Source organism: Arvicola amphibius, chromosome 11 (genome assembly GCF_903992535.2).
Source record: "Arvicola amphibius chromosome 11, mArvAmp1.2, whole genome shotgun sequence".
Classification (NCBI taxonomy): Eukaryota; Metazoa; Chordata; class Mammalia; order Rodentia; family Cricetidae; genus Arvicola; species Arvicola amphibius.
The window spans coordinates 68,917,186-68,930,332 of NC_052057.2; the positions used below are offsets into that span (position 1 = coordinate 68,917,186).

Consider the following 13,147-nt stretch of genomic DNA (forward strand, 5'->3'; position numbering starts at 1 on the left):
TAAGAGTCTGGGAACTATCAGTTACTTCGTACTTCATTTGTGGTAATTTTCATGACTGTTGTGCAGAGAGTGGTCTTGGTGTGTCTTCACCTCTTTAACCACAAATCCTGTGACATCGAAAGCATTTAGGAGGTTCCAAGGGTATCAAAGTACAGGAAGTGATGGTGTCTTCCTGTTATCCCAGCTCTGGGGAGGTGGAGGTGGGAAGACCGGATGTTTAAGGCCATTCTTGAAGAGTTCTTTTTAGCCTAGGTTAATTGAAACCCTGTCTCAAAACACCAACCAACTGAAAACATTCATTAAAATGCTTAAAACATAGCAAATTTTATTCTTAAAACGGTCTAGCTTTAAAATTCCAAGGCTATGCTGGGCATTGAGGAGCAAGCAAGGCAGGAACAGTCATGTCTCTGTGAGTTCAAGTCCAGCCTGGTCTACATAGTGAGTTCCAGGCTACTCAGGTGCTATATAGAGAGACTTCAATAAGCAAAACAAAACCCCAAGAATGCCTATTTCCACATTATAGTAAATGTGTGTTAATATTTAATCTTCATTGTAACATGAGAAGAGATATTTACCAGAAATGCCCATGTTTTTGCCTTCTCTGCCCCGAAGCAGCGTCTCCTTCTCATCCGGGGTATTGAAAGAAGAGAAGATGACAATGTTCACTCCTGAGTTCAAATTCGAGGCTTCCAAAGTCAGCAGAAGTTCCTTGGACAATTGCTTTCTGTTTGAGAGCAGTTGGAGGAAAGCAGTTTTGGAAACACAGAAGATGAGGAAGGGTAAGTTCATCTTGTTTGTCATCTTTTGGGGAAGCAGAAGGGACACCTGGAATTTACATATATCCCCCCCCATTAGGCAGTCAAGAGACATCATGTAACTCCTATGACATTTATATTGGGCTAGTATATTAAGTTTATGGAAAGGGGAAATGGAAGCAAGTTAAGATTAATATTCTTTGAGTGATGCAAACACAGTTTACTTATTTACTTATGTCTTAAAATTATTTTATTATTACTTACATTTTCAGACTGCTTTGCGACAGTCTCACTGTGTTGTCCTGGCTGGCCTGGAAGTTACCCTGCAGTCCAGGCTCACCTTGAATCTTTGCAATCCTCTTCTGCCTCTCAAGTGCTGGTGCTATGAGCATGCACTGCAATGTTCAGCTATAATTTTTTTTTTAAAAATTACCCCTTTCCCTCCTATTTTTCTTTCTAACAGGGTTTTACATACCTCAGGCTAATCTTGAACTTGTAGTCTAGGCTGGCTTTTTAAAAATTCCTCATCTTCCTGCCTCCACCTCCCAAGTGCTAGGATTTCAGGCTTGTGCCACCGTGACCTGTAAGCTTTTAACCTCTCAACCTGCCTTTTCTATTTAATGCCTTTTATTTGTTTTTAAGAGGTGTTTATTATTTTTGTTTTGTGTATATGAGTGTTTGCCTGCACGTATGTGTGGGTACCAGGAATGACCTGGTACCCATGGAGACCAGATAAGGATGGAACTGAAGTACTAGTCTTACCCTGGGGATGAGGAAAGGACTCTGCCGGTAAAGTACTTGCTGAGCAGGCGAGTGTAGGTTCCCAGAACACATGAGCAGGGCAGTCGGCATGGCAGCCCTCCTGTAATCCAGCACGCCAGCAGAAGAAGGGGTAATTACCAAGCTGGCTGGCCATCCAGTTTAACTCCACAGCTCTGCGTTCTGGGTTCTGCCTTAATTTATGAGGTGAGAAGGATTGATGAAGGTATCTAAGCAAATCTTGGGCCTCCACACAGGCAAACACCTCCACATTCCCACACACATGAGAAAAAAAAATGAAAGAAAACCTGAAGTCAAGTATAGTGGAACATATTTCTTGTGATTCCAGGTTTTGGGAGGCAGGAAAATTGTTGCAAGTTCAAAATCAGCCTGAGCTACATAGAGAGACCTTGTCTCAATTAGAACGCCAACCAACCAACCAACCAACCAACCAATCAAACCCAAAACCCAAACAAAAAGACTTGGCAAAATGTGAAGCCAATGAAGGCAGTCTGGAAACTTCATGTTGGCTTTAACAGGTTTGGTATGAGTTTTGTGGAGAGAAAATTCAAATCACTGCCAAGGGAAGGGTTTCAAACCATGTAATTCCTACTTTGTGGTTATTACACAAACGCGGGACAGATTCAGTAGCAGACAATGCAGAGGTCTTGAAGGTGATGCCTGTCTAAATGTGGTGCTAATATTCTATGAACTCTGATAACTCAGACTGGCAAAGCTGCCACTGCTTGCGCTTTCGTTCTGGGGGAAGGGCCCGCAGGATTCTAGGGATGGAACCTAGAGCCTCTCACACCTAGTGAGCCCTGCTACTGAGCTATTTCCCAGTCTGTGCCTTTTATTTTCAGACCCAGTGTCACTAAATAGCCCAGGCTGGCCTTGAACTCAGGGCCCTCCTGCCTCAGGTTCCCGAACACTGGGATTGCAGGCACAAGTCAACACACCCTACTCTTCTTGTTCCCATTCTTAGACCACCCTCCAAATCTTCTCCTCCCTGTGGTGGGTATGCTGCATTTGAACGTAATTCTCCTGGGAGAGACAGATGCCAGCAGCTCCATGTTCTTCCCCTTGTGACTGATTTGCTCTGCGTGTGTTTTAGTATGTGATAGAAGTGTGCATTTAACTGAGATGATTATGATTTTTTTTATCACTACACATTATAGCATTTGGTCTAGAAGAGCCCAAAGAATGTCTCAAAATGCCATATTTACCAGAACTGCCAAGTTGCCCAAAGAGCTTAAATTCAACTCCGCTAGAGATCCATAAGCACTTGCTGCATGCTGAGACCGAGATCCCTCCGATCAGGTAGGTGGCCTGCTTCTGACTGCCTTTGCTGACTGTTTATGTCTAAGTAAAGATGCTGAGGTAAAGGGCTTTCTGGGCTGCTTACTGTTCTTGCTTACTGAATTTTTTTTCATAAAGGAATGAATTTTTTTCAAAGTTTTGTTTATTTATTATATATACAACATTTCTTCCGTGTACACCTGCACACCAGAAGGGGGCACCAGACCTCATTACAGATGGCTGCGAGCCACCATGTAGTTGCTGGGAATTGAACTCAGGACCTCTGGAAGAGCAGTCAGTGCTCTTAACCGCTGAGCCATCTCGCCAGCCCCAAGGAATGAATTTTTATTTGTATGTTTTTGCTTCTAAGTTAGCTATTTCATTCAAGTTGACAAATAGGCGTCTTTCTCTCTTATCAAGTGGCATTGCCAGACAGGTTTGAAGGACCTGATTTTAAGTATATCGATTGTCTGAGCCTAGTTCAAAATGCAGAACACAGGAATGATTCTCTATAAGAACCTAACTCTGCAGTGTAATTGGAGACTGCTCATTTATTTCTCAGCCACCCAGAGTCGAATAATCACACAGAAACTGTATTAATTGCAACACTGTTTGGCCTATTAGCTCAGGCTTCTTAATAAGTAACTCTTACATCTTAAATTAACCCATTTCTATTAATCTGTGTTTTGTCACGAGACTGAATCCTACCAGTAAGGGTCCTGCGTGTTTTTCTCCTTCGGCAGCTACATGGTGTCTCTCTGACTCTGCCTTCTCTCTCTTTCTATTATCTCTTCCAGCCTGGCTATATTATGCCCTTCTATAGGCCAAAGCAGCTTTATTCATTAACCAGTAAAAGCAACACATACACAGAAAGACCTCCCACATCACTGCAGCCTTTGCAGGTTTCGGAAGACTGTGGGCGAGACTGGGGGCTGATAACATCTTGCAGCATCAGGAGGGAGTTTCAGCCAGTCACCCACCTTTGTAAACTGCCACTAAACGCCTGGGCTCCAGAGCTGGGCATGTAGCTTGGTGGCACGGTGCTTGCCCAGCAGTCTAGGTCCCGAGTTTCATCTTCAGTACTGAAAAAAAAAATCCTATCTTGATCTGCATATCTGTAATCTCAGTACTTAAGAGCCCAAGGCAAGAGGATTTCTCCTTCAAGGCTAGCCTAGGTTATATAAGGAGGCCTGTCCCCCCCCCCACCCCCAAAGAGGAGAGACCTTCTTTTCTAATATAACTCTGACATACTAATCAAAGAGTTTTATTGATTTATTTTTTTCAAGACAGGGTTTCTTTGTATAGCCTTGGCTGTCTTGGAACTAGTTCTGTAGACCAGGCTGGCCTCAGACTCACAGAGATCCGCCTGCCTTTCCGAGTGGTGGGATTAAAGGCGTGCACCACCACTGCCCAGCTCAAGTTCTATTCTGATAAAAGAAAACATCTTTCTACAAAGAAATTGATTAGTGCCTAACGCCAGCACTCTTGAGGACACGTCAGGACTGCTGTGAGTGTGAGGCCATCCTGGGCTACAGCATGAGTAAAAGACTAGCTTGGGTTACATAGCAAGATCTCAAGAAATGAAATGAAGCAAAAACAAACCGACCAAGCAAACAAACAAACACCACCGTACAGCCTAGAGAGGTGGATCGGAGGTGAAGTGTGTGAACAGCTCTTCTGGATTCTTAGTAACCACTTAAGGCAGTTTACATAGCCGCCTGTAATTCCGTCTCCAGGGGATCACACACACACACACACACACACACACAGACACACACACGCAGACACACACACATACACACACATACACACACAGACACACACACACATACACACAGACACACACACATACACACACAGACACACACACATACACACACAGACACACACACATACACACACAGACACAGACACACACACAGACACACACACATACACACAGACACACACACATACACACATATACACACAGACACACACACAGACACACACACATACACACACACAGACACACACATACACACACATACACACACAGACACACAGACACATACACACACATACACACAGACACACACACATACACACACAGACACACACACACAGACACACACACATACACACACATACACACAGACACACACACAGACACACAGACACACACACATACACACATATACACACAGACACACACACAGACACATACACACAGACACACACACATACACACACACAGACACACACAGACACACAGACACATACACACAGACACACACACACATACACACATACACAGACACACACACAGACACACACATACACACACACAGACACACATACACACATATACACACAGACACACACACAGACACACACACATACACACACAGACACACAGACACATACACACACATACACACAGACACACACACATACACACATACACACACACAGACACACACACAGACACACACATACACACAGACACACACACACAGACACACACAGACACACAGACACACACACATACACACATACACACACAGACACATGCACAGACACACACACATACACACAGACACACACACATACACACAGACACACACATACACACACAGACACAGACACACACACAGACACACACACATACACACAGACACACACACATATACACATATACACACAGACACACACACAGACACACACATACACACACATACACACACAGACACACAGACACATACACACACATACACACAGACACACACACATACACACACAGACACACACAGACACACACACAGACACACACACAGACACACACAGACACACACACATACACACACACAGACACACACACAGACACACAGACACACACACATACACAAACAGACACACACACACACACACACACACACCAAACAAACAAGTAAAAAAGTAAAAGCCATCCTAAAACAGAGCAGAGATACCCGTAGGTTAGTAAACCAGCCTCCTATTCTTCTAGGTTTCTGCCTTACCCAACTGACGACTGAACATCTATGTCCTAGTTGGTTTCTCTGACTACTGAACATCTATGTCCTAGTTGGTTTCTCTGCGGCTGTGATAAACGTGAGCAAAAGCATTTTGGGGTACAGGCAGGGGAAGAGTTTATTTCATCTCACATTTCCAGGCCATGGCCCATGCTTGTGGGAGGTCAGGCAGGAACTCAAGGCAGGGACTTGAAGTTCCATAGAGGAACGCTGTGTCCTTCTAGCTCTCTAGCTCACATTTGGCTACTTTTCTTTTTAAAAATTATTGTTTTATTTTATGTGTCTGAGTGCTTTTTCTGCATGTATATCTGTGTACCATATGCATATCTGGTGTCCTCAGAGGCCAGAAGAAGGAATTGTATCCCTTGAAAATGGAGTTACAGATGGTTTTGAACCAAGTACTTTTCTTACACAGTCCGGGGTCACCTGTCTAGTGTTGGTACCACCTACAGTGGGCTATATCAATTAACAACTAAGAAATGACCAAAGGACATGTCTGCAGGCTAACCTGATGAGGAAATCCTTCAGTTAGGGTTGCTGAGAACCAAGATTAGCCACTACAGGCTAGTACTTGTTCATTTGGCCATCTTAGAGAAAAGAAACATTATCTGAGATATAACTTTTTTAAAGGAGGTGTATTAATACACATTAATACACACCGCATACACACACACACAAACATACACACACGTAGAATTTTGTTTGACTTTGGTGCTAGAACCACCACGCCTGGCACACTTACATTTTGTATGTTGTCCAGGGACAGCACACAAGACTGGAGTTTCAGATCTATTCTTTCAAGTGTCTATGAGATGGGGTCTCACTTTGTAGCCCCGACTGTCCTGGAACTCACTCTTTAGACCATGCTGGCCTTGAACTCACAGAGATACACCTGCCTTACCTTCCAAGTTCTGGAATTAAAGGCATGTGTCTTTGGGCTGCTGGAGATTAAGGCCAGGGCTCTGTGAATGCTAGGCTAGCAATCTACCACTGAGCCCTATCCGCAGCCTTAGGTTTGTTACTTTGTTGGAGACAGGGTCTCCTGTAGCCCAGGCTGGCTTCTCATTCACAGGGTAGCAGAGCATTCTGTAAACTCTGGACATCCTGCCAAGTTTTGGGACCATAGGCATGTGAATCACGCCTAATTTTATTTCTTTAAAAATGGTTTTATCTTGTGTGTGTGCATGTTTTCCCTTCACGTATGTGTATGTACCACATGCATGACTGATGCCTGAAGAATCCAGGAGATGGAGTCAGGCCCCCTGGAATTAGAGTTTACAGATAGCTGTTAGCTGCCACGAGGGTGCTGGGAACCAAATCCATATGTCCTCTTGCAAGAACAGTGAGTGCTCTTAACGGCTGAGCTACCTCTCCAGCTCTCAGTTTTATTTCTTGAGTTCACCAAATCAGATTGCTGTTGAGAACTTTCAGAATTGTGGTAGCATAAGTAGGTAACAAGACGATGTTCATGAAAAGTCAGCCAATCTCACTGGCTGATGGCTGCGATATTAGAACTCGGGTGAGTCAGAGGGGCTCACTTTTGCTCAGTCACTTAGTGAACTCTCCGACAGAACAGACACAGGGAAACCTTATATCCAAATAAATAAATAACTCAAAAAATAGTGGAAGATATTTATCTAGATTATGGGGAAATTTTCAAGTTTACGGAGACTCTGGAGGAAAAAAGGAGCATAGCCTAAGGTGTTTTCTTCTATGCTTCATTTTCATGGATTTCATTTTAGTTGTGATCTTAGTTACCTGGACTTTTCATTCTGTCCCTTTCCCCAAAGACCATTTTCAGGAACACACACACTCATGTGCTTATGATTCAGGTGCCCAAGGAGGCCAGAGGCATTGGCACCATTCGTTCTGAGTGTGGGGAAGAACAGTCTTTGCTCCTGACTGCTGAAGTGTCTCTACAGCCCCTTACTGCGCTGTTTAAAAGTTAATATTGGCCAGGCATTGTGGTACAAGCCTTTAATCACAGCACTGAGGTAGGCAGATGTCTGTGAGTTCAAGTCCAGCCTGGTTTGCAAAGCAAGTTCCAGGCCAGCCAGAGTTGCATAGTGAGGCCCTGTCTCAACAAAACAAAAGAAACCACCACCACAACAAATAAATATCCAAATCCAACATCCCCCAATTGCTGTACTTGACACTTGCCATGTCATATAATCCCCACTTCACATACTCTTGCCAGCCACGGTACTGCCCTCACATTGCTCCGTGCTTTATTTAACCACTTCCTCTTTTAGGCGTGTAAACTCCTACGACATCCTTGGTTTTGTAAGTAACATCACAAGGAAAACCTGCTACATACAGCTTGTGTCAGCACCTTCAATGTTTTTCTGAAAACAGATTTTCTAGCATCAAAATGCAAAAGGAGGTGGGGATATAGCACAGTTGGTACAGTGTTTGCCTACCAAGCCGTCGTCAGTCCTGGGTGTGATACCCAGCGCTTCACAGTGGTAGAGCATCCTGCCATCCAGCGCTCAGGAGACAGAGGCAGGGAACTTCAGGCTTCAGGGTCACCCTCAGTTATAGAGTTACAGGAACTATGTGCGACAGTAACCTCAAAAAGAAGCCAGAGATGGAGAGAGTAGGAGAGAAATAGCGGTTTCAGATGTGTATCACAGAGGAAGGATGGTAAGGGTGCAGAGAGAGGAGGCGCCCTTGGAAGTGTGTACCCCAAATTTATCGAGGACCGTTTACATTATTTCTAAGACACCAATGTCCATGAGGCTAACCCGCTCCTGTCACTTTTATCTGCAGCCACAGCCCTCTGCCTGGGTGCAGATGAGAGCGTGCAGGGTAGCCTGTGGTAATAGGGTCTATATCAGTCTAGTCCAGTCTTGTCGCCTTCTTCCAACAGATGCTCAGCTGGAAGTCTGGGAAACACCCCCGGAACTAACCCTCCTACTTCTGCATTTTGAGTCTGCATCCCTTCCCCGACTTCAGCTGGTTTTGTTTGACTGTTTGAGAAATCACGTCTTGACATTTTACATTGACAACTGTGAATTTGTCTCTTGGTGGAGGATAATCTGAACACATTTGGTCACATTCTGGCTAGTGTTCCTCACATGTAAAGTGGAGCGGCGGGGACTAAGTGACACAATGTGTGTAAACTGGCAGCAAATGTAGATGTTAGTTCTTTCCCTTGCCTGTGAAGTGCCAGCCGTCCAGTGAGGACGTGCTGCCGAGTTGCCGTCCGCATTTTATCCCTTCTGCATATTGCACATCGTTCTGTGAACGAGCAGTCTTGGCAAAGCGGGGGAGTACTCCATTTGTTTGTGTACAGTTTCTTGCCTCTTTTAGCCCCCCCCCCATACGTGAATATTTGACTTCAAAACTCTGGTAAATGTCTAATCTTTTCTCAAATATTCTTAATGGAGATCAGAGATTTTCAGTGTCTCTCACGACATGCAAGGGATGTGACTGATAATAGCATCGTAGAGGTAAAGATTGAATTTGCCTTAGTTCTGTGAAATGCGGAATGCTTACGATGGCTCACCTTACCCATTTCCCTAATAATTTGCTATGCCAGATATTCCTTTAGGGACAAGAATGATAGCAAAAATTTAGATCATGGTGACTGACGGAGAAAAAGTACAAAACTATGGGATAGGGACATCTACATCTCAGCACACATGCAGACACATCCGTGTGCCTTCCCTTAGCCTGGCTCCTTCATGACTACTGACGGCTGCACACACGCCTGTGCAGAGCTGTACTCTGTGCTCGGCTACTGTGAAATGTATTCGGAATCTTCCATTGGTTCATTCCTACTTCTGCTGGGGTTGATTACGGTGGAGTTGTTTCTCTACTATACCATGGATTTTTATCCCTACATGATATCATTGACAAGGTGAGCTTCGCTAGGACGCATCATATACTTGCCAGATGCAAGAGTCTGGCACTTGTCCCCAGCACAGAAACAAACAGAGCTGCACTAAATGTAAGAAGCCAGTGGGTGTGACTGAGACTATGCTGCTTGTCTCCCATGTTTTTCAAAGTCCGCTGGTTGATATATGCCATTTTCTGACCGTCTGTAATCTTTAGGATTAAGAAGACCAAAGAGTCATGCAGCATGACAGCGCTTCAGGAGAAGTCAAAAGGTACTTCGCTGTTCCCTTGCTCTCTCCCCACGCCTTTTTTCTTACAACATAGCCAAGGCTGGCCTCACGCTCGCAGGAATCCACCTGCCCCAGTTTCCCGAGTGTGTGCCTAGCTTGTTAATGCTTCTGTTAAGCTCTGCATAGTCTGCAAATTTAGTGGATTGGAGGTTTATCACATACACCTCTGTCATCTCAGGACCAAGGCCAGCCTCCGACAGAGCTCCCCTGGGCTGCTAAGCGGCCTTCTAAATCTCCGAGTTTTAAAACCATTCAATGCTGCAACAGAAGCCCGCAGCCTTGATGCCCAGTCACACTGCTCCCCGTTTTGGCAAACACCTGTCATTACTATGAACTAAAATGTCAGTGTAGTTCTGAACCCTCTACTGTCTCCCCAGAAAGTTCCATTCTATCCTTATCTTTTTCTTCTATTTTTTAAAAACTATTATTTTATGTGCGTGGTGTTTTGCTCGCATGTGTCTGTGTAGCAGAAATCTGCACCGTGTGTGTGTATACTAGGCACCAGAAGAGAGCATTGGAGGCTTCCCCGGAGCTGGAGTTAGCAGTTGTAAGCGTCAATGTGCTGGGAATCAACCTGGGTCCTGTGGAAGAGCGGCCACCGCTGAGTCATCTCTCCAGCCCCCATCCCAGTCTCCTATATTTTTTTTATGAATTCTGTGTACTGAACACATTTATTCACTACAGAAACTATACTGCACCTGTTTAGAGCACCACACTGACTCTTAACTCAGGTTCTTCCTAAGCACCACTGGGTAGTCCCACCATATCTGGAGGAGAGTCTGCCCTTCGATGCTTGAACATCAGACACTCCCAACTTCTCACTTAGGATGTACTTGATTAGAATTTTGTTCTTTGAAAGTAGACACTAACACCTCTGCTCAGTCAGGTGACTTAATGACATCTGCAAGATTCCAGAGAACTTTCTCGTAGTGCGGGTGACTGCATTTACTGCCTCATCCCTGTACTTGTCAGATTTGGAGGGTATTGTGTTAGAAGCAATGCATATGGCATGTGACAGAATATGCATAGCTGGTGTCCGAGCCCTGGAATAAAGTAATTTGGCCCAAAGTTAGTGGTAACGTTTCTTGAGCCATATCCTCAAAAGTTTCCCATTTTTTAGTTGTGTCGGAAGTAGGCACTGGCCTTTCTGGAAAGTTCAAGGTGTGTACACAAAGATTCGGTAGTGTTTTGTGGGCACCGGCGGAGCCACGCGTCACTCACCATATCAGTGCTGAACCGAGCTGTGAGAGTTCGTTTTCTTCCCGCAGGTTCTGTCTTCAGTGACCCTTTCTCAGGAGCTCCCTCTCAGTTTCTGCAGAGACTGTCCCGAATGGCCATACTGGAATACGACACTATTCGCCAGGAAACACACAAGAAGTCAAGGCGAGGCAAGAAGCGGGATCTCCGAGACTGCTGAGGGTGGCGCACCATGGACCGCGCACCATGGACCACGCGCCACGCACCACGCCGTGCTTCTCCCCTGCGCTGTGGTTCACATTCGTCATGTTTCTTTTTCTTTCTTTCATTCTTTTTTGATATGTGATATGATAGACATACAAATGGAAATGTAAATAGCAAATAAATATTTTATGTTATATATGGAATATATTTTTGTGAATTTTGTGAAACATGCCATTTCATCCTTTTTTTACTTTTTTCCTTAAAATGAATATTTTATTATTAAAATTGAATGATTTTACTTTTTAAATAAAGATGGTACTAGGGATTGAACCCAAATCTCTATGTGTGCTAGGTAAGTGTTCTGCCCACTGAGCTATATCCCCAACAAAAAACATTTGAATTATGCAAATATATGCATAATGGAAATTATATTCCATAAGTTAATGCACATTTTATATGTCTTTTGATCTAATTTGATAAATGCTTTTGAGACTTATCTTTGCAATGGACCTCACTAGTTGTTCAGAAGGTTCGAGAAGAATCCAGGGATGATGTCATACACCTGAAATCCCATCATTCAGGAGGCTGAGGCAAGAGAATTTTTGAGTCTGGACTGCAGAGTGAGGCTCTGCTCAAAACAACCAAACAACCAAGGAAAACAGTTTAAAGGAAAGTTAGTGCTGTTGGCATTAGAAGGACCAATAGCTGAAGAGATGGCTCAGCTGGTAAAAAACGCTCGCTGCTCTCCCGCAGGACCCAAGCCTGGCACTTACACCAGGCTGCTCACAACCACCTGGATCTCCAGGCCCAGGGGATCCAACTCCTTCCAAGGGCAGGCACCTCCACGGCTGTGACACACAGCCATGTACAATTAAAAAAATGTTTTTATTTAAAGAAAGGAGAGTTTTTCCATGTTTGGAAGCCACTGTGAGAGAAATACTGAGCCAGATGGAGGGGAAAGTATTGACTCAGTTCTTCCATGAGATTGAGATGGCAACCCTGCCTTTGTCCGTGAGACAACGATGGGCCTTCCAACGCTGAACTTTAGAACGGAGCAAACGAACACGCACAGGTAGTACCTGCTACTCTTGGCTACCCATAACCTCAGGGCCTTTGCTGCCAGGCAGACAGAGTCTCCCCATGGCATAGATAGACTGATCTGTGAGAGGAGAAGGGGAGAAAAACTTACCCCATCTTCATGGAGTGGAAAGACTCGTTCAAGAGAGAAGCCCTTCTCCAGGAAGCCTGCGAAATGCCAGACACATGCTTCCACGAAACCAGCTTCAGTTCGAGCTTCTAATTGTTTGCAGCCCATGCATTAATTGACTTCAAGTTAGTTGTTAGTGTTTACACATCAGAAGGTTTTACATAAAACAGTCTAGGACACTGACAGCTGGCCTTGGAGAGTACAGGACACTGAGTCTCCTAGGAGTTTAGAGACCAGGCAGTAACCTTCAGGCAGAGAGGACCTTGTGGAGGATAGGCCATTCTAGAAAGCTGAGAAAGCATAAGCAAAGGCATACTCCACACTTGGGGAGGATACACATAGGGTGCCACGTGCACAGAGCAGGCAGCGTAAGCTCAGTTCTCTACACCCCAAGCCAGTTCCAGACTGTGTGGCCTCAACAGGCAGAGACCATAGTAACCTGTCTGAAAGGGCCTGGATGCCTAGCTTCACTTCTTTGTGTTATATGAGTCCCAAGTTGCCAGACAGCCCAGTTTTTGAAAGAAATGAGAATCTGAGTTTTCATGCTGTCTTCCTATCTTTGAGTTT

At 44.6% G+C, this 13,147-nt stretch overlaps 1 protein-coding gene across 1 annotated transcript; it reads left to right on the forward strand.

Moving 5' to 3' along the window:
• Positions 1 to 652: 652 nt before the first annotated feature.
• On the forward strand, positions 653 to 11,389 carry C11H8orf89 (chromosome 11 C8orf89 homolog). Its single transcript, XM_038346985.1, has 4 exons — positions 653 to 779; positions 2,693 to 2,834; positions 9,899 to 9,954; positions 11,241 to 11,389. The coding sequence occupies exons 1-4, from the start codon at positions 653 to 655 to the stop codon at positions 11,387 to 11,389; spliced, it is 474 nt and encodes a 157-aa protein (XP_038202913.1).
• The last annotated feature ends 1,758 nt before the right edge of the window (positions 11,390 to 13,147 follow it).